Source organism: Phocoena phocoena, chromosome 13 (assembly GCF_963924675.1).
Source record: "Phocoena phocoena chromosome 13, mPhoPho1.1, whole genome shotgun sequence".
Taxonomy (NCBI): Eukaryota; Metazoa; Chordata; class Mammalia; order Artiodactyla; family Phocoenidae; genus Phocoena; species Phocoena phocoena.
Window position 1 is genome coordinate 64,480,992 of NC_089231.1, and position 22,094 is coordinate 64,503,085.

The following is a 22,094-nucleotide window of genomic DNA, read 5'->3' on the forward strand; positions in this document are numbered from 1 at the left end:
TGTGCAGTGCTGATGAGGGCTACAGCCTCCCAGTGGTTAACGCAGGGTGGTCGAGTGAACCTTTCTCGGCCATTCAGAAGCTGCTAGGGGTCTTTCAGGGTGGGCTCATTATCCATTTACACAGTGCAGGCCTGTCACACACCCTGAACCGAGTGTAGTGCTGGGCACATTGCCCAGTCCCTGCCCTGGAGAAGCTTCACCTGCATGAGAGTGGGGGTGTCAGTGGTGGGCCTGGGTCTCCAAAGTTCAGGAGAGGGGTGAGAATGACTGGGGACTGGGACATACATCCCCAGTGTGTCAGTACAGGAAGGCTTCCTGGAGGAGGAGGAAGAGAACGTGGCATCACTCTGTATGGTTAGTTATCCACTACAGTAGATGTAGTAGATGTCCTCCATCACTTTCTTCTCATCACAGGAATGATGGGTTGAGTGCTGGTGGTTAGAATTTTGCATGAATGGGAGACCGCTCTGTCTGAGAAGCATATAGACATTTAATCAGAGCTATGTTTCTTGCCATGCTCCTTCCAAGGGGCTTCTAACCAGCGGTGCCTTGTCCTTTTCTTGGCAGTCATCCAGTCCCTCATAGCACTGGTGAACGACCCCCAGCCCGAGCACCCGCTCCGGGCTGACCTAGCTGAAGAATACTCTAAGGACCGTAAAAAATTCTGTAAGAACGCTGAAGAGTTTACAAAGAAATATGGGGAAAAGCGACCTGTGGACTAAAATCTGCCGCGATTGATTCCAGCAAGTGTGAGCAGAGATGCCGAGCAGTGCATTCAGACACCCCACGAAGCAGGACTCTATGGAAAATTGACATGTGCCACCGCCTGGCGTCTGCTTGTGGCAGTTACTAACTTTCTACAGTTTTCTTAATCAAAAGTGGTCTAGGTGACCTGTAAAGAAAGGATTAAAAATTTAAGATGTTCTAGTTCTGCTTTCTTTGTTTTAAAAATCACTGCTTCAGTCTACTTTAAAAGAATGGTGTTTCTTTTGCTGTCCAAATTTATCCAAAATCTTCAGTTTACATTTAGCCCATAAGGTTAAAAAAAAGTTGTGGTTCCCCTCTTCCCCTGCCCTTGCAACTCCCACTTTTTGCATTTAGTTTGTTTTTCACTCACTTCCCCAAACCCAGGCCCTGCCTCCCGCCGGGAGGGGCCGTGGAGGCCTCTGCGGCTCGTCTGCTCCCCTCCTTGGCACGCGGCCTGGTGTGGGAGTCGGTTAAGTTTCTCTTGACTCTGATTTATAATATCCTTTTAAAAAAATTAAAAAACAAGCAAACAACCATCTCCACTCCCACCCCCTCCCAAAAACAAAGCTGTGGAAAGGGAGGCCTAGCTCTGCTGCAAAACTCTGGCTAATGTTACCCCAGTAATGCTGACCAGATTGGCAGACCCTGCCATCCGCGTCATGATGAACTCCACCTGGGCCGGCCTGCTTAGGGAGACCCCCAGCACCAAGTCTGCGGCAGCCCCCAGGCGTGTGCCAGCCAGAGCACGGTGCACTTGTGGGAGGAATTTTTCACCAGAGAGGCTCCCGAGGCCACAGGTTGCCATTCCTCTCTGCAGCTGTTCTAGAAGATGTCCAGGTCCCTGCGGACAGTGCTAAAGCCAGAGTGTCTACTTGAAATTCCACGCTCACGTGTTACCAGCGTGTCCACCCGACGTAGCTCAGAGCTCACCCTCTGCGTCCTCAGTGCAGCAGCCCCACCGCGGCCCTTCCTCAGCACGTTTGACCCTCTGGCAGACTCCTTTGTCACCGGCACCAGCCTGGGGTCGCCGGCGCCCCACTGGCCCTTCCTCTGGAGCATCCAGACGGCCCAGCCCAGGAACAGGACGGCCTCCCCCTCCCACTGGACTCATGGCCTTGGCGGAGTCAGGCTCCACGTGAAGCTCACTCAGTAATATCCTTTACATGTTTTATATTGTTTTGACTGCCTTTTTTTGTAGAAATAAAAATTGACCTTAGAATTTATCATCAGATGAACTTGTAAGGATTTGAATGTTAATGTCTTTTCAAAGGAAGTGGGACTGTCCCTGAAGTAGAGTCCTTGTCACTGACACCCAGGGGAAGCTAGTGGTCCAAGCACTGTGTGTCACCACCTCCACTTCTGCCACTGGTGGCTTCCCTTCTGGGCACTCCAGGGGCTAGATCCTGTGGAGAAGATGACTTAAACTTGGCTTTCTGTTTTAATTTTAGTTCTATAACTTGAGGTCTTTCCAGGCTTGCAGACCTGAGGTGGCTTGTGTGCAGAGGTGGGGTGATGGTGGGTGAGGCCGCATGCGTGCAGCCTGCAGCGGGTCTCATGAACGCAACTTCTTTAGTCCCAGGTACGCAAGAGGCACGTTCTGGAGCCTCCCGTGCGCCCGGGCTGGTGAGGGCGCTGGCCAGCACATCCACGTCTGTCTCTTCATTAGCAGAAAGGCGATGATGGACTTTATTTCACTCACACGCAGATTTGTAATAAAATGCCAAATTCTGTCAGAAGCTATCCAGATAAGCCACCATTTGTTCTCGTCGCTTCTCTGAATCCAGAAATATTGCCATTCCTGGAAACTGTCCCATTGCTTTGTATTTCTACCAGCATAGCTCTGCCCGCCCATCGCCCCCTCCCTTCTCTGCTCACCACCAGGAGGACGTCCACCATGGTCGAAGCCGGCGGCCCCTCAGGGACTTGCATCCCCTGGCATCACAGCCGGGGTTCGCCCATCAGCAGGGGCCTGGCCTCCGAGAGCTGGGTGGTGGACGGTCCCTCTCTCCGGCTGGGCTCCTGCTCCACCAGCGGGCACTCCCCGAGCCCTCGGGCAGGCATGAAGCGTGCCAGCAGGCGCCTTGCTGCTCCGGGGCCAGACAGCTGGATCCCCCAGAGCAGGGGAGGGCTGTGATCACCACATCTCCGATGGGCCCCATGGGAATACACGCTCCTGCCCGGTCCCCCCGCCCTTCCCCCTATGGTGGGGACTAGGCTTTCTAAGATGCTGCGATCTACTCTGCTGCCCTTAATAAAAATGCTCTCGGACACTCGTCTGGTCGTGTGGGTCTCTTCCTTATTGGGGGTGGGCAGTGCTAGTGGCCTGGGGTCTTGGGCAGGTTCTTCTGGCTTTCTCCCCATACCTGACCTTCAGGAGAGGTGCACAGAGGTGTTCTGGCCATGCTGAGGGAAGCAGAAAGGGCTGCAGAGACACCCTTGGGTGTCTGGGGAGGGGAGAGTGACCTCTGTATACGTGTCACCTCAGCCACATTTAACGGAAGAGCAGACTGGGGCCCTGAGGAGGGTGCTGTCTGGAAGAAGTTCAGGGAGCTGGTGAGGGTATGCCCGAGGGAGGGGCTGGGCCACTTCCTTGAATAGCTCCAGCCCAAACCCACCTCCGAGTCTCCTGACTGCGACTGCAGCCCTAGTGCTGACTCAGCACCAGGCCAGCCAAGGCCCTGACACTTATTGTCAGCTGAGTCCTCTGCTTGGAGTCTGACACCAACTGAGACCCTGACAGCTAGGTCTGCAGTCCAAGAGGGAACTTCCTGGGGCAAGTTTCTGGGGCACCAGAAAGTAAGTAGGCTGGGGGCCTTCCTTGATCATCAGTGGGGACTCTACTCATCCTAGCGCTGTCCTAACTCTCAGGACAGACCCACGGGCACCATTACTCTGCTTTCACAGAGGAGGAAAGTGACTCGGTCAAGGGCCTGTGCTGTTACAGCCTGGCTCCAGTGCCCTTGCCTCCCACGACTGGCTCCCTTTGAGCCCAGACACAGCCACGGACCCTCCCCAAAGCCTGTGAAACCCTCTCAACTCCCTCCGCTCGGTGGCCACCATCCTCTCGCCTTCCTCATTCTGTTCACTGTTCAGCTCAAGATACGCAATGACTGCATCACCTCGGCCTGGCTTCTGGCGCCCTCCTGCCCTGGCGCTCCTCTGGCCAGGGCCCTGGACTTCCCAGTGCCAAGTCCACAGTGGGTGGCCTCAGCCCTGCTCTCGCTGTCTTCCCTTGGCAGCATGTCCGTGCCGCACCCTGCAGGGCTGCACCTGAGCCTCAGTCCTCCTGCCCATCTGCACTGGCTCCTCCTCACCTGCTTCCCTCATGCACGAGGGGCAACGGCACACCTGCCCCAGGAGCAGAGCTGAAGGTCTGATCTTGCACAGCACAGTGCCTGGCCCAGGCTGCACTTGGTAGATGGCTGTTTCCTGGGTGCTGGCAGCCTGGTCTCCTGGGGGTGCCGTGCGGGCTGTCACCAGAGTGGAAGTCTCCTGAACATCGCAGAGGCTTTGTCCCCATGCTTTGCTGTGTATTCCCACCCCCGACTGCAGCCCGGTCACAGGACTGCCCCCATGTGTGTACCAGACCGTGAGCTCCTTGCAAGCTGTGTCCCAGCTCCCAGGCCTGGCCTGGCATGGAGCAGATCCTCCGTGCCTGATGAACTGGTGGCTAACAGTAAACCCCTAGCCTGGGCCGTCCTGGGGCACAGCAGGTTTTATGTGAAAAATACCCCATCTCCCTGGTGGGATGCCAGTGGCCAGCCTCGAAATGGGCCCTCTGCCTTCTTGTCCCTTTCTCTCTGTTCTTCAGTGCCCATGGCCTAGGGCTGATCTGGGCCCTTATCTCTGCTGCTCCCTCTCTGGCTCCCTGAGTGACACTGGCCACTCCCACAGCTTCGTCCAGCATCTGTGCAGACCCCCCAGTCTCTCCCTTGTCACCCACACCTCTCCTGGGCCCTGGAGCCATACAGCCAGCCCCTCCTCTCAGAACAACAGACCCGCCTCAAGGGAGGTGCCTCTGTGCTTGCTGCCCAGCTCCAGCCAGCAGCCTGTGGGAGCACGGCCAGACCCCAGTGGGCCGGGGCGGGGAGGCCAGGGCCACATTCACAGCCATTCCAGTTCACAGCCCTGGATGAAATGGGGGAGGAAAGGGCCTGCGGCTGGAGAAGTCAAAGTCAGGGGAAGGGTAGGGGTAGAGGATGGAGACAGAAAGAGCGGGCTGAAGCCACCAGTCAAGGGGATGGGGCCCTACCCTCACCCCTTTAGAAAGTGCAGAAATCTTTTGGCCCTGGTTCCATGCTTGGTACAGACTCAGGCCCAGGGCATGTTGAGTAAATGAACAGGCAGCTTCACAGCTCTGCTTCCCTACTATCTCTAGATCTTCAAAATGGGGGCACCGGTGCCTGCACAGAGGCACTATGATGTGAGATTACATGAGACAAGAAGGACCACATGGGTTTCCATCTGCTCCTGGCATCGCCTTGATCCAGGCCACAGGAGCCCCAGTTACAGGGCATCTACACATCACCAGGGGTGCCATTTCCGTAGAAGACCATCCCTCCTGGAAAAACGTAAACACACTCCTGCAAGTTTGCAGGACCTCCTCAGACCCATCCCCTAGGATGGCAAAGGGCTGCTTACTTCGAACAGGTGATGTCTTTAAAGTCAAAATTGAGATTATAATATGCCTCCCAAAAAGTAGCCTAGTGAGACATTCTTCCAACCCCTCACTCCTCTCCTCCTACCCACCCCCACCAAAAGAAAAGAATAAGGAGAGCCTAAGCATAAACAGCGCCAAAGGTAGAGGCACTGCAGATCTTTTCTGGAACAGTGACCTCAGTGGGCCCCAAAGGAGTTTCGTGTCCTTCTTGTGTCTGGGAAGGTTTCCCAGGCACAGTCTATAAACACCCAAGTTTACAGGACATGTTACTTTATTAATACAGCCATCTCTGCCCTGTGCACCCAAACAAGGAAGATGCTTACACAGCACTGTGACCCCACACACACACAATGCTTGGCAGGCCCCAGGCCCAGAGGTCACGGCTGTCACCTGCTGCAGCCAGAGGGCTTGCAGAAGCTCTGCCACCACTCTGAACCATGAGGACCTGGGCACAGAGGTGGCAGCATCCAGCCCGGGAAGTCACAGCCTGCTCTGGGACCCAGTTCCCTTCCTGGGCACCAAGGGACATTAATGCTTGGCTGTCTGCCAGGGTCACAGTGGGGAGGGCTCCAGAAAGGTTTCCAGAGTGGCTTCGCTGGGGGTCCCCTCTCCGGGCCTCTTGGAGTCTAGCTCGTGGAGGGTGCAGAGCTGCACGCCGTCCTGGGCAAGCTGAGCCCACAGCACCGGTGCTGTGAGGACACGCAGCTCGTGTAGGCGCTCCCAGGAGCAGGAAAAGGCATCAGGACCCTCACCGCTGCCCCCAGCAGGAGGCACACTCGGATAGCCGGGGTGTGCCATCAGCTCGGCTGTCACTGCGCGTCCAGTGGGTATACCCTCCAGGGCCCTAGCCAGTGCCCCTGACACGTGGTGAGCGGACATGTGCCGGCCGCAGGTGCTCAGGCCCACGAAGACATCGGTCCACCTGTAGATGCCGGGGCATCAGCGGCACGGCTGCAGGCCGCAATGGGCAGGGGTAGGCCATGGGCGGGACGGATCTGGGGTGGGGACTACACCGGTCGAGGATGAGAAACGGACACAGCTTGCCAAGGTGAACGGCCAGCTGGACACACTGGGACCTGGGCCCGGCAGGGGGCAGGGGGCCTTACCGCAGGCCGTGGCGGGCAAAGGGGCCCATGGCGGCGCGGGCGTCTTGCTCCACTGCGCAGGCGAAGGCGCGCGCTGGGGCCTCGAGCCAAGCGCAGCCGCCCACCCCGCGCTCCATCGGCAGCCTAGTGAAGCGCACCCCGCAGGCCTGCAGCGCCTCGGCGAACACCTGGCACACTCCTGCGGGCGGGGCAGAGTCAGGGAGAGGCACATGCAGCACCCCCCCACCCCGTCCTGGGAGCACCAACCCACGCACCTGGGAGCACATGCACGTGCTGGTGCCCGTCCACGTGAGTAGGGTCCCTGCCCAGTAATTCCCGGAAACGGCTCAGCTGGGCCTCCAGCTCTCCTCGAACCTGAAGTAAGAAGGTGATCGGCACACAGAACGTCCGGAAGCAGCTACCCAGAAGGACCCCGTCCATGTGGTCCCCTGTGATCGCCCCTGTGTTTGAACCAGTTAGGCATCCAGAGCCCAATTCTGCGCACGGTACCCTCGGGGCGGAGCTTTGGGGTAGTCACCACGAGCATCTTCCTGAAGCCGCACCTCCGCACCTGGGGCAAGACAACCTCTCCGGCGGCCACCGCCTCCCGGAATCCCATCTTGCCAAGGAAGAAGCCTTCGAGGCCGAGCAGCGACGAGGCGCCATGGCGGGCCGGGCCCACGGGGCGGCCCTCGGATAGGTTGGCGTGCAGGCCCGTGGGGATTCGGTGCCTGCGGGCGGAGCGCGAGCGGGAGCACCGGAGGTGCGGGCGGCGGCCCCCAAGCCCGCCCGGACCCTGCAGAGGGCCGCTGCTCACCTGCGGGCCAGCTCAGCCGCGCTCTCGGCTGCCGCGCCGTTGACCAGCAGGGACACGCTGGTCACAGCTCCCGCCAGGAAGGCTTCTACAATGCCCTCGTCGCGCCGCGGGCAGTAACCAAAGTCATCTGCCGTGACCACCAGCCGCACACGGGCCATGGTCCCTCCACCTGCTGTTCGGGCCCGTGGGACTAGGGCCGGACAGTCCAGGCCCCGCCCCAGACGCGGCCCGAGGCCCCGCCCCGACGCACGCGCCCGGCGCGCCCGCGCTTTAGCCTTTGTTCTCGCCACCTGCTGGTTCCGGGGATCCCTGCAACCGCCAGCCACCCAAAGTGCCCCGCCCTACCCGGACGGCGGCCCGGTTTATGGCAACGCGAAACTTGCAGTGACTGCAGAAATGTTCAATATGAAAAACGGAAAAATAAACCTGAAGAAAAAAAATCTCTTACCCTCCCCCAAGATCACCACCGTTCACTTTCCGGGTACTGTCTCCCGGTATTTTCTCTAAGCAAATAAATACACCCAAGTTTTCTGCTCCTTCACCACAAACTTTTTTGTGTTGTTTTGAGAAGACAATGATCACATCAGTGTTATCTCATTCTTGTAGTGTTTCATTTTTTTGATAGTGACTGAACTTTTTCATGTTATTAGCTATTTGTATTTCTTCTTTTTCAAATTGCCTACTTGTCTTGCTGATTTTCGAAGTTGAGGCTTCTTCTTGATTTGTAAAAGCTCTGAACAATAAGAACATGAAAGAAAGCATGTACACCAATGGCTTTGTTTCAGAAAGCATGAGTCCCAGATTCCATCTTTTGAGCTCTGTGCCAGGCTACAACTTTTACACTCATGACCTCTTTTTTTTCCTCTGTGATCTAGAAAAGCTTTCCTTACCAATGACTTTACAAATAATCACCATGGTTGACAGCCAGGGTTTTCATTGTGATGTGGCTGTCTTGATTTTCCCAGTGGAAAGTGCAGTATTTGTATCCAGCCTATGAGGTTGGTCATGTCATTCCTGTTTTACAGATGAGGAAACTGAGGTTAGGAGGGGTAGTGTCTTGCCCTGTGTGACTCTGTGGGGAGCAGTGGAGCTGGAACTGACCTCCGGAGCTCTGGCCTGCCTCTGGTCTGCTCTGCTCCTCTATGCCCTGATGGCCCCCAGGTCAGGGGCCAAGAGGACAGAGCCGAACTGGAAAATAACAGATAATACCCACCTCCGTGGGGACGTAAGAATTGGAGGCCTCAAAGAGCCCTTCACCAAGTTTTTGGCATAAGGACTATTGTGTTCAATAGTGGTGATTAAAGTGTGGGATCTCAGCCACTGGGAAGCTGGTCCTGGAAAGGCCAGAGGCCCTGAGGGTCCGCTGCTGGTAGGAGGAAATTCACATTTATTGAGCACCTACTGGTATTAGATTAGGGGTTAGGGGTGAGCACCGCAGTTCCTGTCTCCAAGGAGCGCGATCTGACAATCAAGTAACAACACGGTGTGGCAGAGTCTGGGATGGGGTGTGCTGTAATTCTGTTGGGGGGACAGGCCCTCTGGGAAGGCTTCTCCGAGGAGGTGACACCTGGGGGGGGGTTGCATTAGGAAGGCCTCCGGGACAGAGGGAAAGGAGGGAGAGGAGGTAAAGATTTACAGGGTCTTATCAGGGTGCGGGTGTGTTGTAGGAAGATTTGGTGTACTCTCCAAACCCATGTGGAAGGACGCTCAGCTCCACTTACAGAGAAGGAGCAGGTGATTAAAGAAGTTGAGTCACACCGGCAGGAAAGAGCAAAGCTCGTCTGTGACTTAGAGCCGGGACGCCTCCCACTGCACTGGGGACAGACCCTGGGGTGTCCACACTGGGCGAGGGGAGGACCCTGGAAAGGAGCAGTCCGCGAGCAGGAGCCAAGGACAACACAGCGACCAAGAGGGGAGCCGAGGAAGGTGCTTGTGTCACCGGGACAGGCCGTGGCTTTGTCCCTTAGGTTCCCCTCCAGGCCGGACCAAGCCGGTCAGCAGCAGCGACGGCCGCCCGCTCCCTCTGAGAATGTGGGCGGGGCAAAAGCGGCAAAGTGGGGGAGGAGCCGCGTGGGCCCCGCCCCAACTATTGTGTCGCGGGAGCGGGCGGTGAACGGCGCGGCGCGAGCCAATCAGGACGCGGCATGCAAATAAGCAGGCCCGCCAGCGGCCCAGAGCGGCGCGGACGCCAAGATCCCAGCGCGGATCGCACTGGAGCGTGTGCCCAGCGGGTGCGGACTTGGTGAGCGGGTCTCCCGGGGCCAGGGCACCAGGGCCAGGAGGACGGAGGGCGGACCCACTGGGCCCAGAGATGGACGGAGACTGGATGCGCACTCCCTCGGGGACCCCAACCCCGACGACTCTGGACACGGACGGTGCTGAGACGCCCACGGGGCTCCGAGCAGAAGACCGGCCGGACATGTGAAGGACGTGGGGTGCGGGGAGCCAGGGACCAGCGGCCCACGGACGGAGGGAGACGCAGACCCACGGAGGGCTGGGGGCACCCTCACACCATCTCCCCGACCGGTTCAGAGAGGAATCTGCGGCTGCATCGCGGAACCAACGAGAGAGGAAGAGGGCAGTGGGCCCGGCTACCTGCACCATGACCAGCTGTCGCCACCATTCGGGATACTTGGCGGACGACGAGTCTGGCCACACCACCTACGTGGCCCGGGTAAGTGTTCCCAGCAGGGCCCAACTCTGAGCCTCCAACATGTTCCTCACCAGTTCTGGCGCCCCAGATCACAGCCCCCTTTCTCACTTCCTACTGATGTCCTCTCTGGACCTCTTAGTGACCTTTTGCCTTGACCACTCCTAGTTACCCCTGCTGGGCCCTACCTAGTCACCTCGGTCTCCGTCTCATTACCTGTGTCCCCTGATCTCGGATTGGGAGGGGCATGGTGGACTAGAACCCCAGAGTGGAAGCATAGAGTCTACTCGGGGCCTACGGCTCGAGGGGCAGAAGCAGCCATGGGGCGCACAGGGCTCAGGACCACAGGTAGTCTGTACAGACCAGCAGTGGGGACGGGGCTTAAGGGGTTTTGTGATTCACGTCCTGGGTGAGGGCAGAAGTGGGCTTTCAGACTCCCCAGCCAGGTCTTGGGTATGTGAAATGTACATGTCAGGGAGCCTTCAGGGCAACCCTGAACAGATCCCCACTTTACAAGAGAGGAAGTTGGACCTCAAGAGGGGCCTTCGTGCCCACAGTCACATGGCCTGAAGCTGGCAGAGCCAGGGTCCAAATCCAGGGCTGCCTGGCTCCAAAACCTAGTTCCTGGGACTTCCCTAGTCCAGTTGTTAAGACTCCATGCTTCCACTGCAGGGGGCACGGGTTCAATCCCTGGTTGGGGAACTAAGATCCTGCATGCTGCATGGCACGGCCAAAAAAAAAGGAAAAACAGTTTCTTCCACTGCCCACTTCCTACCCAGTTCCTGGTGCCCTAGGAGGACCCCAGGGGACCCCTCCCCCCATGGGCCATCACTGCCCACTGTGATATGCCTGTCTGCTCAGGTCCAGCCACCTAAGAAGTCACTGTTCCCGGAAATGGGGCAAGCCTCCAAGCTGGGCCACACACCACACCCCACTTCGACGCACGGCCCCTCAGGCAGTTCAGGGCTCCGCAGCCACCGCCGAAACCCCAAGGGCCCTCGACCCTTTAGGAGCTTCCTGGATTTCCTTGTCGAGGGTCAGGTGCTGGACAGCCTGCAGACGGTGGTGGAGGAGGCAACTGAGCTCATGGCCACCGTAATGACAGAGGCTGGGGTGCCGCTGGTGGAGGTGGAGGACCCGATGGAGGTGCCAAGGGGTGGGCGTCAGACGCGGGCCCGGCCCATCCTCAGTACCGTGCACCAGCACTGCACCCGGCCGAGCCTCTGCATGGGGCGCCCCAACAATTACCCGTCCTGCTCCAGCTCCATGTCCGACTCCCACAGCAGCTTCACGGGCAACTGGCCAGGCTCCCATAGCTGGGACAGCGACCTGGGTGCCCGCAGTTTAGGTGCACTGCCACCCATGAAGGACAAACTCCTGCTGGAGAAGAACCTCAAACGGCTGCTGCAGCTGGAGAACAGAGGGGTGAGGTCTGGGGCTGCAGCCCAGGTGGGGCGGGGGTGGACCCCAGCCCAGAGCTCAGGGCCAGGCCTGGCTTGGCTGCCCCTGGATGCCTCTGAGAGTCCTCCTCTCTCTGCAGAAAGGCCAAGGGCAGTCCTGCCCCCATGGGGACTCCTTGCCATGGGACTCACTGGGCAGCCAGACCAGCAGCCAGTGGACCCTAGAGCAGCCCCTGTCCTGGTTCTCAGGCCTGCTGGGCTCGAGCTCAGGCACGCCCAAAGCGTCGGAGCTGGGACCAGCAGAGCGGGAGCTGATCTTCCTCAAGCGAGAGCTGAACAAGAAGATGAAGTCCTTGCTGAGCCAGCCAGGGTCCTTTGACCTGCCCGGCTACTGTGCGCTCCGAGAGCCCCATCGGACCCTGGACTTCCTGGCTGAGCACCACCTGTTCTCCGCCCTGCAGGACGTGGTCAGCCAGGCTGTGGACAAGCTCAGTGGTGCCTGCTACAGAGACGGCTGCCCTCTCTTCCCGTCAGAATGGGAGCCCTCCCCAGAGTCCAGCTCCAAGCTGGCCACACCCACTGATGGGGAGGAGCCCTACGATTTGCTGCCCACCACAACCTCCAGCCCCAGGATGGAGCACAGAAAGAGCATCAAGTACAGGGGACGCGGCAAGTCCAAGGAAGGTGGCTCCCCGGTGTCTAGCACCCAAGTGGCCACCAGGTTCTGCCTTGAGGTGACACCCACAGAAGAGCCCAGGGTCCCTTCACCCCACCCCAGGAAGGAGGGGCTTGACCAGGACCCCAAAGTACAGAGACTACCCATGCCCACTTCTGGGCCCCTGAGCTCCAGCCAGAGGGCCCAGTCCTGGTGGAACCTGCACCTTACCCTGCCCACCACCGGGATTGTGGTGAAAGTGCCCTCACGACTGACCCATGTCACCACCCCGGTCTCAGCTCCGCTGGCCTCCTCCCTCCCATCCTCCTCCCACCGCCTCCCCAGGTTCTCACCCCACACCTCCGTGGTAAGGGGCTTCTTGCCATCTCCTGCTGTGCCATATCCGGAGGTGACCTCCTCAAGGTTGGGTCCAGGGTTCTTAGGGGCGGGTTTGTACTGGAAGGGCTCCTACCGCCACCACTCCTAGCGGCCACTGTCACTAGCAGGTGCCCAGGGTCCAGGTCTCTTACCCTGCCCTTGTGAAAACCACCTGAGTAGTAGATGATCTGATGAGGGGACCAGGAATCCTGGCCTAGCTACTACCACATGTTGTCAAAGATGAATAAAGGCTATTTTTTATTCTGGGTATTTTTTTAACGTTTGCATGTGACTCTCAGAGGCCCTCCCATGTGAGGAGGGTCCTGTCCCTCGTGGACAGTGGTCTGAGCCCAGAGTAGGGCCCTGTGTCTGCAGTCTAGCCCCCTCTGGTCCTGCTGCGCAGGACAGGACTCTCCAGTGTGTCTGCCCCGCCAAGAGGGAGTTGCTTGGGAAGGGTGCGGAGAGGACTTGGTGGCTTAACCCTGGCGGCTCCCCAGTGTGGCCCCTGACCCTGCTTTCACTCATCAAGGCCCAGGCGTGCTTCCCTCCTCTGAACCCTGGCTTGGGCGAGGGTTGTGCAGGCTCCCTTTTGGCTGATACAGTGACTGATGTCACTGGCCTTGTCCCAGGCCTGACTGGTGTGGCTGGCATGATAACAGGGTGGTAAGTAGGCAGTGGGCCAGCACACAGGACCCCAGCTCAGCTTTCCATCGGGCCAGCAGAGCAGATGCGGTGAGGCCGCACCCTGAGTGGACTGAGTGCGGCGCCGCGTGGGTGATGCGGAGGATGCTCTAGGCGGGAGGGCACCCAGGGTGGCAGGCAGAAGTGGATGACGTGTCTCCCTTTCCCTCCCTGCTGCCATACAGAGCCCCAGTTACAAGTTCACCAAGAAGAAGACGCTGCCCTCCATCCTGTCCAAGTCCACCACCATGTCCCGCCTCTCCAACCCCTGGCACAAGGAGCTCGTTGACTACCTGAAGGGCCAGGCTGTGTCCTTGCTTGCCTGCAAGTACAGGTTTGAGAAGGACCTCACTGGGCAGCTGGGCTTCATCTCCTTCCCCATCACCGAGGCACTCCTGGACCTCTTCCTGGGCTTCAGGAAGGTGAAGGGCTCGCGCATCCGTCTGTCCTCCACAATCGACTGGAGCTGCCTGCTGCACAGGCTGGAGGAGGCCGAGTTTAGCCAGCGGTCACCCCAGCGGGCATCCCGGCCCCCTTCCCGGCACACCTCCCAGCACAGCAGCACCCCCCAGCGCAGCATGCAGACACCCACCGCGCTGTCCGAGCTGGCCGCCAGGACCCACAGGGTCCAGGACAAGCCCACAGGGTCCTGCCTCAACATGAGGTCCCCAGGGCCCCGGCTGCTTGCCTCACAGGAGCGCCTGGCAGCCGCGAAGCAGGAGCCCGCCAGACCGCCAGAGCCCAAGCTGTTCCTGTCCCCCGCCAACACCAACGTGGCCTCCCATCAGTCCGCCCAGACAATGGACATGGAGGACCACCAGAGCATCGAGGAGGAGGAGGAGGACAAGGAGGAGGATGGAGAGGAGGAGGAAGAGGACGAGGATGACTTTGGAGATGAGGGTGAACCCCAGAGCTCCCTGGAGCCTCAAGAGGAGGCCATGGTCAGTGCCACGGCGGCAGGCTCAGGTGTGGGCCATGGTGACTGCCCATGGGGCCCCTGAAGTGCACCGAGTGCTCCATTCCCCACTCCTTCCGCCCCAGCAGCCACTGCCCTCGCAGCCATCCCACCCTGAGCAGAGGTCAGAGCAGCTGGTGCCCACGAGGAGCTCTGCTGAGCCTCTCAGGGGAGCCAACGGGAGAAATAAAGCTTGTGTTGATGGAACACGGTTTTCCTGTCAGAGATCTCAGCCATCCTTCTGACCACCTGCTCCCGGGGAGCATCTCTGGAGAGCTGGGCCAGGCCTCCACGGCAGCTGCCGGTGCCCTGAGCCCTGTGACCTCCTGGGCTCTGCTGCTGGCTCTTCTGCACTCCAGTCTGCACCTTCCTGCCTCTTCAAGCCTCTTAGGACTCATGGTCCCCTCCCTCACAGCCCCTGTGCATCATACTCCCACTTCCCTAGGGCTCCTCCTCTGCCAGGGCGTATCCTCCCTCTCCTGATGCTCCCACCACTACCTGTCTTCCTAATTTTTTTTGTTGTTGTTGTACGCATGCCTCTCACCGTTGTGGCCTCTCCCGTTGCGGAGCACAGGCTCCGGATGTGCAGGCTCAGCAGCCATGGCTCACGGGCCCAGCCGCTCCGCGGCATGTGGGATCCTCCTGGACCGGGGCACGGACCCGTGTCCCCTGCATTGGCAGGCGGACTCTCAACCACTGCGCCACCATGGAAGCCCCTGTCTTCCTAATTTGTATTTCTCAGCTCGTGCTCCTGAGGTCGCGCAGGGGCTGCTGGTAGGTCAAGCCATGGATTGGCTGACCCAGCTGGCTGTGTGACTATCCCTTCCGCAGAGGCCCTGGGCAAGGCAGCTCTCTCTCTTGAAGGGTCTATGGGCTCAGCTGGTGCTGTGCTCAGAGGATCTCATGTCCAAGGTTCTCCTGGAGCTTCTGGCCATCCGGTGCCCCCAGCTCCTCCCCTCTGCCTTCCTCAGGCAGCCTGTTTGTTCCCCTTCAGGCATCTTCACCCAGGGAGCAGCTCCACCCCTACCCCCACCCTGCCCCTATGGTGGAGAGAAGATGCTTAGCCTCGCTGAGCAGGCCGCCATTTCGGGGAGGCTGGTGGATCTCTCATGCCTCCCCTGGAGCCCGCCAGGTGCGCAGAGGCCAGACCTACTCGGCTCGGCCTGACCGTGCTCAGTGGCCCACAGGTGAGGACACAGCAACTATAGAGCTTCCTCTGGAACCAGGCAGGGAGGACCCCGCGATTCGGGGAGGAGGACCTGCTCCTCTGACTGGCAGAGGGGCCAGGGTCCTAGGTGGGGAGTCAGGAACCCATTTTCCCACAGAACTGTTGTGACAAGGATCCTTCAAAGCACATGCTTGGTGCTGATGCCTATCCTCCGAGGCCACCACTGCCACCACCGCCGCCATGTGAGGCCACAACAGCTGCTTTGTACATTACTGCCATATCACTTGGCCACTGTTGATTGGCCCTACTGGTGCATCCAATACCCTCTGGCTTCCAGGTCCTGCTGCCCAGTCTTCAAGGGAGAAGAGTGTATGTCCCCACCCCAGCCTCAGAGGCACACATCTAGGCCCTGGGGTGGGAGCAGCCCCTTTGGGCACCACGGGCACATGATGCTAGAGACCGCTCCCCTTAGCTCCTGTTTCAGGCATCTGTTGCCATGTAACAAACCAAGATTTAAGTGGCTTCAAACAAAATCATCATCTGTAATGATTCTGAGGGGGTTCTACGGGCTCAGCTGGCAGTGGTATAGCCAGAGCGGCTGGGGTGGGAGTGCTGCTTTCGGCTGGGGACTGGGCTGAGGCTAGGACATCCCTCGTGGACCCTCCCCTTACATCATCTGTCTCCCCGTTGCCCCTGGCCATTCAAGGGTCTGTCTGGGCAGGGGCTGGCTTCCTAGAGGGAGGAAGCAAGAACCACCAGTGAGTGCTCTGGCAGCCTGTGCTCTGAAGTTCCCAAACAGCACTTCTGTAGCATTCTTGTGGTCAAAGCCAATTACAATGCGTGCCCAGATCCAAGCGGAGGGGGAAGGGACTCCACGACTTGGGAGAGGAGCAGGTTGTGCTCACAGGGGTGGGAGGCATTGTTAGCAGATGTATTTGGAAACTAACACCTCTCCATCCTCCTTGGCTGACTGCACCTTGAGCAGTGCCTGGAACTGAGTTGAGTCAATCACGTCCCCTCTTGAGAATCTGAACCTGGAGACAAACTGTGGTATCCAGGTGGAGGGCCCCGAGCATCTGCCCATGAGGTGAGCAGGAAAAAGGAACAGTTAGGAGAAGCCATGAGGCTCCAGAGACTCAGGGAGAGCCGTGTTGGCTTCCCGACTCCAGCCCTGGGGTCTCTGCTGCTCTTGGAACCCTTTCTTTGCCTGTCAGGGAGACTACTCGCTGTGTCCTTACCATTGTCTGCTCCCAGTGCAATGGAAAGCTGTTGGCAGCTTTCAGCAGGCACCTGGCATGATCCGATTTATACTTTTTTTTTAAAGTTTTTATTGAATTTGTTACAGTATCACTTCTGTTTTATGTTTTGGTTTTTTGGCCCCAAGGCATGTGGGATCTTAGCTCCCTGACCAGGGATCAAACCTGCACCCCCTGCATTGGAAGGCAAAGTCTTAATCACTGGACCACGAGGGAAGTGCCTTGATTTATGCTTTTTAAGACAGAAATCACTTTCCTGGGTGGAGAATGTCTTGGAGGGGCCCGAGTAGCAGGGAAATCTTCTAGGAGGGGTGGTCGATATCTGAAGGGGAGATGGAGTGGCTTGGCTTAGGGTGGTGACGGGGGACGCAGGAGAGATGCCTTCCAATCTGTTTTGGAGTCAGAGCCATCAAGACATGCTGGGGTAGATGTGAGGAGTGTGGTAAAGAGAGGAATCAAAGATGAATCCCATGTTTGGGGCTTGAACAACTTGTAAATGGAGGTGCTGTTCCTGAGACTTGGAAGCCTGGGGGAGGAGCAGTGTGAGGGAGACCGGGGAGTCCTGCTTGGGGCATATTAGGTTCGAGATGCTTGTTGGTGTGTCCGAGAAGACACACCCAGATTGTACTCTAGCCCTCAAGGGCGGGGTCTACCAAATCCAGGGCAGACTGTAAGCATTTTTTTAACAGACACACATTTATTTATTTATTTTTGGCTGCATTAGGTCTTCATTGCTGCACGTGGGCTTTCTCTAGTTGCGTCGAGGGGGAGCTACTCTTCGTTGCGTTGCGCGGGCTTCTCATTGCGGTGGCTTCTCTTGTTGCAGAGCATGGGCTCTAGGTGCACGGCCTTCAGTAGTTGTGGCATGTGGGCTCAGTAATTGTGGCTCGTGGGCTCTAGAGCGCAGGCTCAGCAGTTGTGGTGCACTGGACTGACTTAGTTGCTCCTCAGCATGTGGGATCTTCCCAGACCAGGGCTTGAACCCGTGTTCCCTGCATTGGCAGGCGGATTCTTAACCACTGCGCCACCAGGGAAGTTACCGTAAGCATATTAGACACTCTAAGCACTGAAAAGATCAAGACACCTTGACCCATATAGAATTCAAAATAAAGACAATGTTAAACATGAAAACCAGGACTTCCCTGACTGTCCAGTGGTTAAGACTCTGTGCTTCCACTGCAGGGGGCCTGGGTTCTATCCCTGGTCAGGGAACTAAGATCCCACAAGCCCCATGGCCCCAGGGGTGGGGGTAGGGAGACATGAAAACCAAAAAATAACCCATTGCTGTAATTAAAATGGCTCTATGCTGGATTTTCTGAATGCAAAATTCTGGATGATTTAATTAAACACGAATTTTTCTCCCTGCTTTGCTGGTGCACCAAGTGCACGGGTGGTCAGCCTATTGAGTAACATATCCCAGAGCCGGTTCCTGGGCTGGGCTGAACTGATGGGTCTGGAGTGAATTCAGTGTAAGAATGTTCCACGAATGAATAAATAAACAGTGGTTTAAGTTTCCCCCCTTATGCCGACTGAGCTGACAGACCTCTGAGAAGGCAGTGAGTCCCAAGCCTGGGACACACAGTCACCCAGGCTTGGTTCCCAGTCGCTTGGTCTCCCAGGGCTCCAGGTTCCCAAGACAGCTCTGGGGCTTTCTGGTGACCACCTGCCACTACCCTCTACATCACAGCTCCCTGCTGCCCTCTGCTGCCCAGTGGCCTAGGGACCATGAGAAGCCCTGGAAGGGGTCAATGAGTGGCTCAGGGAATTCAGAAACTCCAGGGTCCAGGGACTGAGGTGACTCAATGTCAGAGAGTGGGCAATGACCGAGCAACTGGGGGATTAGTTAATCCCGGGGTCCAGGGACTGAAGGACCAGGTGACTGAGTATCTGAGATGCCTCCACTTGTGACCACATAATCTAGTGGTCGAGCAACCTCAAGACCCTGCAGCTGCGGGCCCAGGGTCCGAGGGAGAGACCATGATTGAGGGCTCGGGGGTCTAGGATCACGGGGCTTCGTGAACTGGCGAACCGAGTGTCCCGGGACCTGGCGGTCGCTGGACGGTCGCCCTCGCCTTTGTCCACACTCCCTCCGCTCGACGCTGCCCTGGCCTACTCATTAGTGAGTCCTCGGAAGCGTGGACCAATCAAAACACTCCTCGTGTCTCCAGTCCCCTCCCAGCCGCCGCTCTGGAAAGCTATGGGCGGGTCCTTTCCACGCGGACCCAATGGAAGTGCAGGCGGAGCGCCGTGCGGGCTGGCGATTGGCTGCCGTGGCGGGCCCTGTCAGAGCCGGATTGGCCGGCGGCGGAGACGGAAGCGACCAGGGCCCGAGTTGTCGGAGCCCGGCCGGGGCGATGTGGAGCGCGGGCCGCGGCCGAGCTGCCGGCCCGGCGCTGCTGGGGCTGCTGCTGGCGCTGCTGCTGGCGCTGCTGCTGGCGATCTTGGTCCCGGGCAGCTGTGCCGTCAAGACCGGCGCGGGGGTCGTGACCTGCGGGTCGGTGCTGAAGCTGCTCAACACGCAGCACCGGGTGCGGCTGCACTCGCACGACATCAAATACGGATCCGGTGCGCGGGCCGGGGCTGGGGTCTGACGTCGGGGTTCTGCGGACCAGGGGGCTGGGGGTCATCAGGGGCTGGAGTAGTTGGGGGCCGAGGGCCACAGGCCGGCGGTTCGAGGGGGTCTTCGGGATGCCGTTCGGAGCTGCGGGCCAAGGGACTTGGAGTGCGGCCGGAGGCGGGCGGGGGCTGGGGGAGCCGTTGGATCCCAGGGTTGAGGTTGTCCGGGAAAGCTGATGGTGTCCGGGTCGAGGGTCGGAGTTCCCGCCTTGACAGCGACCCCGGGGGTGGGATGTCGCCCCCCAGGCAGCGGCCAGCAGTCGGTGACCGGCGTGGAGGCGTCTGACGACGCCAACAGCTACTGGCGGATCCGCGGCGGCTCCGAGGGCGGGTGTCCGCGCGGGTCCCCGGTGCGCTGCGGGCAGGCTGTGCGGCTGACGCACGTGCTCACCGGCAAGAACCTGCACACGCACCATTTCCCGTCGCCGCTGTCCCACAACCAGGTGAGCCCCTGGCGTGTGTGCGAGGGGCCCGGCATCTGCTCGGAGTCCCAGCTTCCTGGGTGAAACGGGAATTACAAGTCAGAAGTGTTTGCCGAGCGCCCCCTCGGGGGATACAGAGGTGACTACGCCAGGGTCCTGTCCCCTGGAGCCCTCAGCCCAGCGGGGACACAAACAGGAAGAGCTGTCCGTCTGGATAGCTCCACCCCTGGGGGCGAGTTGGACACAGGAGGGGGATCCGCATGGCCGTTGGGGTGGGGAATGGGAACCCCGCGGGGAGGAGGAACTGGGGCTGGGCCTGGAAGGATGAGTAGGAGTCCGCCAGGCCGCAGAGAGGAGAAGGGCATCTTTCCAAGCCTGGGGAAGAGCCTGTGAGCGGAGTTCATTGGAACTGGGTGGGAGGTGGTACTGGAACAGAGGGTGCTTTGGGGAAGTTATCAGAAGGAAAGGATGATATAATAGAACCTTGGCTGTCAGCCTGAAGGGTAGACTTGATGCTGAGTGAGGGTCAGAGGGGTTAGGACAGGAGAAACCCAGAGGAGGAAGGAGGGGGATGACTTGGTTCTGTGGGGGCCACTGGTCACCGTCCAGGCAGATGAGGTGGGGTGTGCGTGTATTTGAAGAGCTGGTGTTGGAGGGGCCCTTCTGGATGCTGGGGTGGGGGTGGGGGTGTCCCAGTTTGCAGCTGTGGAAGCTGAGGCTCAGAGAGGTGCAGGGAAGGACCTGGGTGTGAGTGCAGCTGCCAGGCAATTGCCCATGGAAGACTCAGTGTGCCCTTTGTCATGCGTGACCACTGTCCTCCCACACCACCACCGCCCCCACAGGAGGTGAGCGCCTTTGGGGAGGACGGCGAGGGTGATGACCTGGACCTGTGGACGGTACGCTGCTCGGGGCAGCACTGGGAGCGGGAGGCCGCCGTGCGCTTCCAGCACGTGGGCACTTCCGTGTTCCTGTCGGTCACCGGCGAGCAGTACGGGAGCCCCATCCGGGGGCAGCTCGAGGTGCACGGCATGCCCAGCGCCAACACCCACAATAGGTGGAAGGCCATGGAAGGCATCTTCATCAAGCCCAGCGTGGAGGCCTCTGCAGGCCACGATGAACTCTGAGTGCTGTGGACCTGCGGGTGGAGGGCAGCAGGGTGGGTCATCTGCAGGGCCACTCTTGGGGGAGACTTTGAGTTTGTAGGGGTTCTCAAGTGCCTTTATGATTAAAGAATATTGGCCTGTGGTTGCATTTTGCTGTGAGCCTGAGGGCGACCAGGAGCTGCCAGCTGGCCCAGGTCAGCATCTCTTCCTCAGTGCAAATCCTCTGTCCCACAGATGGCAGCTTAACCCATCCAAACTTCTCTGATGCTCTTCCGTGCACTCCCAACACTGCCCAGGGCCATCACAGCTCCCTCTCCACCCTCAGATGGTCCAATGGCCCCAGTGACCCCTGTTCCCCAGCCCCTGAGCTTCATGAACCTTCCTGATGAGGGCTGGGGCCTCAGCGAGGTAGCAGGGGCCCCACTCCCTACCAGCTGGGATGGGCACAAGCTCTCCAGTCCCTCATCCCTTGAGGTGCACCCCCTCCTCCTGGCACCCCTCCACTGGCAGTTGTGACAGTCTGGACACTTGCCTTTGACCAAGCACTAGGTCAGGACTCTGCTCATCTGCTGGAAATTCGCATCGCAGGATCCCTCTCGGTGCAGATGGCACCCCACACACCCAGCCAGCCCAGACGTGTGGCATCTCACGCCCCACTAACCTTCCAAAGTCCGGAGGCCCTAACAAAACTTCAAAAGATATTGCAAGGGAAGGTAACCACAGAGAACTGCCAGCTGCAGACATCTGAGAAGGCTTCCTGGAAGAAGAGGCACAAGTTGAGCCGGCAAAGCATTGCAATTTAAAGAAAGGAGAAATAAATAGGCGGGCCCTGATAAAGGAAGGTAATAGCTATTTTGCTGGTGCGTGGGTGACCTCTAGAGGTTATGGCGGAGATTACAGTCAGAGAGGCTTGGGCAGCTGCCACTTTCCTGCAGGAGAATGAAAGGGCCGAAGGAGAGGCTGGGGGTGGCAACTGGTTGGAAGGGTCTTAGAGGAGGGTGAGCAGAGCACCTTACTTCTGAGAAATCGATTGACCTTAAGGGGTGGGAGAAAAGCTCTAGCCAATTGTGAGACCTGAGGGGAGGAGGGTCATAATTAGGCCCTTTATGCCCCTGCCCCCTCCCCCATGAGGTCCTGCTCTGCTCAAACCTCTTGAGCATCGTCTACAAGTCTCCACTTCTCTCCCATCACTCACCTGACCTGAGACAGGAGTGCAAGCAGATGGTTGGGAAGTGATCCCAGAAAACACTGGGGCAGAGGAGTGGGGCTCAGAGGAGCAGGCAAGGCAGCTGGTGAAGGTTGCATTACTGAGCAAGTCACCCCTGGGGGCAACTAGGGCTTCATCCCACCGGGGAGCACTGGGTCCCCATGTAGAACATGCATCAAAGTTGTCCCAACCGGGCTTCCCTGGTAGCGCAGTGGTTGAGAGTCCGCCTGCCGATGCAGGGGACATGGGTTTGTGCCCCGGTACGGGAAGATCCCACATGCCGCGGAGCGGCTG

At 58.9% G+C, this 22,094-nt stretch overlaps 4 protein-coding genes across 4 annotated transcripts in view; 3 read left to right on the top strand and 1 right to left on the bottom strand.

Moving 5' to 3' along the window:
* The window catches only part of UBE2L3 (ubiquitin conjugating enzyme E2 L3), a 43,125-nt gene extending 41,825 nt beyond the window's left edge, over window positions 1–1,300 (top strand). Inside the window, exon 4 of the mRNA XM_065889652.1 lies at window positions 568–1,300. Within this exon, the coding sequence (XP_065745724.1) occupies window positions 568–722 (155 nt within the window). The 3' untranslated portion in view covers window positions 723–1,300. The remainder of the gene's footprint in view (window positions 1–567) is intronic.
* A 4,651-nt stretch (window positions 1,301–5,951) lies between these two features.
* Window positions 5,952–7,470, bottom strand: YDJC (YdjC chitooligosaccharide deacetylase homolog). The gene is made up of 5 exons (XM_065890361.1): window positions 7,310–7,470; window positions 7,064–7,223; window positions 6,768–6,867; window positions 6,514–6,691; window positions 5,952–6,329 (listed from the first exon to the last, which is right to left on the bottom strand). The coding sequence occupies exons 1-5, from the start codon at window positions 7,465–7,467 to the stop codon at window positions 5,960–5,962; spliced, it is 966 nt and encodes a 321-aa protein (XP_065746433.1). The 5' UTR covers window positions 7,468–7,470; the 3' UTR covers window positions 5,952–5,959.
* Window positions 7,471–9,911: 2,441 nt separating this feature from the next.
* Window positions 9,912–15,195, top strand: CCDC116 (coiled-coil domain containing 116). Its single transcript, XM_065889492.1, has 5 exons — window positions 9,912–9,983; window positions 10,821–11,384; window positions 11,500–12,093; window positions 13,259–14,039; window positions 15,023–15,195. Exons 1-5 carry the CDS (start codon window positions 9,912–9,914, stop codon window positions 15,193–15,195), a joined length of 2,184 nt encoding a protein of 727 aa, XP_065745564.1.
* A 3,592-nt stretch (window positions 15,196–18,787) lies between these two features.
* On the top strand, window positions 18,788–20,732 carry SDF2L1 (stromal cell derived factor 2 like 1). The gene is made up of 3 exons (XM_065890416.1): window positions 18,788–19,017; window positions 19,315–19,511; window positions 20,333–20,732. The coding sequence occupies exons 1-3, from the start codon at window positions 18,807–18,809 to the stop codon at window positions 20,612–20,614; spliced, it is 690 nt and encodes a 229-aa protein (XP_065746488.1). The 5' UTR covers window positions 18,788–18,806; the 3' UTR covers window positions 20,615–20,732.
* The last annotated feature ends 1,362 nt before the right edge of the window (window positions 20,733–22,094 follow it).

What these genes read in the sequence shown, in the direction of transcription:
- YDJC (XM_065890361.1), bottom strand. Translation starts at nt 7,467, where the DNA reads ATGGCCCGTGTGCGGCTGGTGGTCACGGCAGATGACTTTGGTTACTGC. An exon ending in GAGAGGTTGTCTTGCCCCAG is followed by an intron (nt 6,868 to 7,063) that starts GTGCGGAGGTGC and finishes TTCTTACTTCAG; the next exon opens with GTTCGAGGAGAGCTGGAGGC. An exon ending in GCACGTGCATGTGCTCCCAG is followed by an intron (nt 6,692 to 6,767) that starts GTGCGTGGGTTG and finishes CCCCGCCCGCAG; the next exon opens with GAGTGTGCCAGGTGTTCGCC.
- CCDC116 (XM_065889492.1), top strand. Translation starts at nt 9,912, where the DNA reads ATGACCAGCTGTCGCCACCATTCGGGATACTTGGCGGACGACGAGTCT. An exon ending in ACACCACCTACGTGGCCCGG is followed by an intron (nt 9,984 to 10,820) that starts GTAAGTGTTCCC and finishes CTGTCTGCTCAG; the next exon opens with GTCCAGCCACCTAAGAAGTC. An exon ending in TGCCACGGCGGCAGGCTCAG is followed by an intron (nt 14,040 to 15,022) that starts GTGTGGGCCATG and finishes GTTCCCCTTCAG; the next exon opens with GCATCTTCACCCAGGGAGCA.
- SDF2L1 (XM_065890416.1), top strand. Translation starts at nt 18,807, where the DNA reads ATGTGGAGCGCGGGCCGCGGCCGAGCTGCCGGCCCGGCGCTGCTGGGG. An exon ending in CGACATCAAATACGGATCCG is followed by an intron (nt 19,018 to 19,314) that starts GTGCGCGGGCCG and finishes GTCGCCCCCCAG; the next exon opens with GCAGCGGCCAGCAGTCGGTG. An exon ending in CGCCGCTGTCCCACAACCAG is followed by an intron (nt 19,512 to 20,332) that starts GTGAGCCCCTGG and finishes CCGCCCCCACAG; the next exon opens with GAGGTGAGCGCCTTTGGGGA.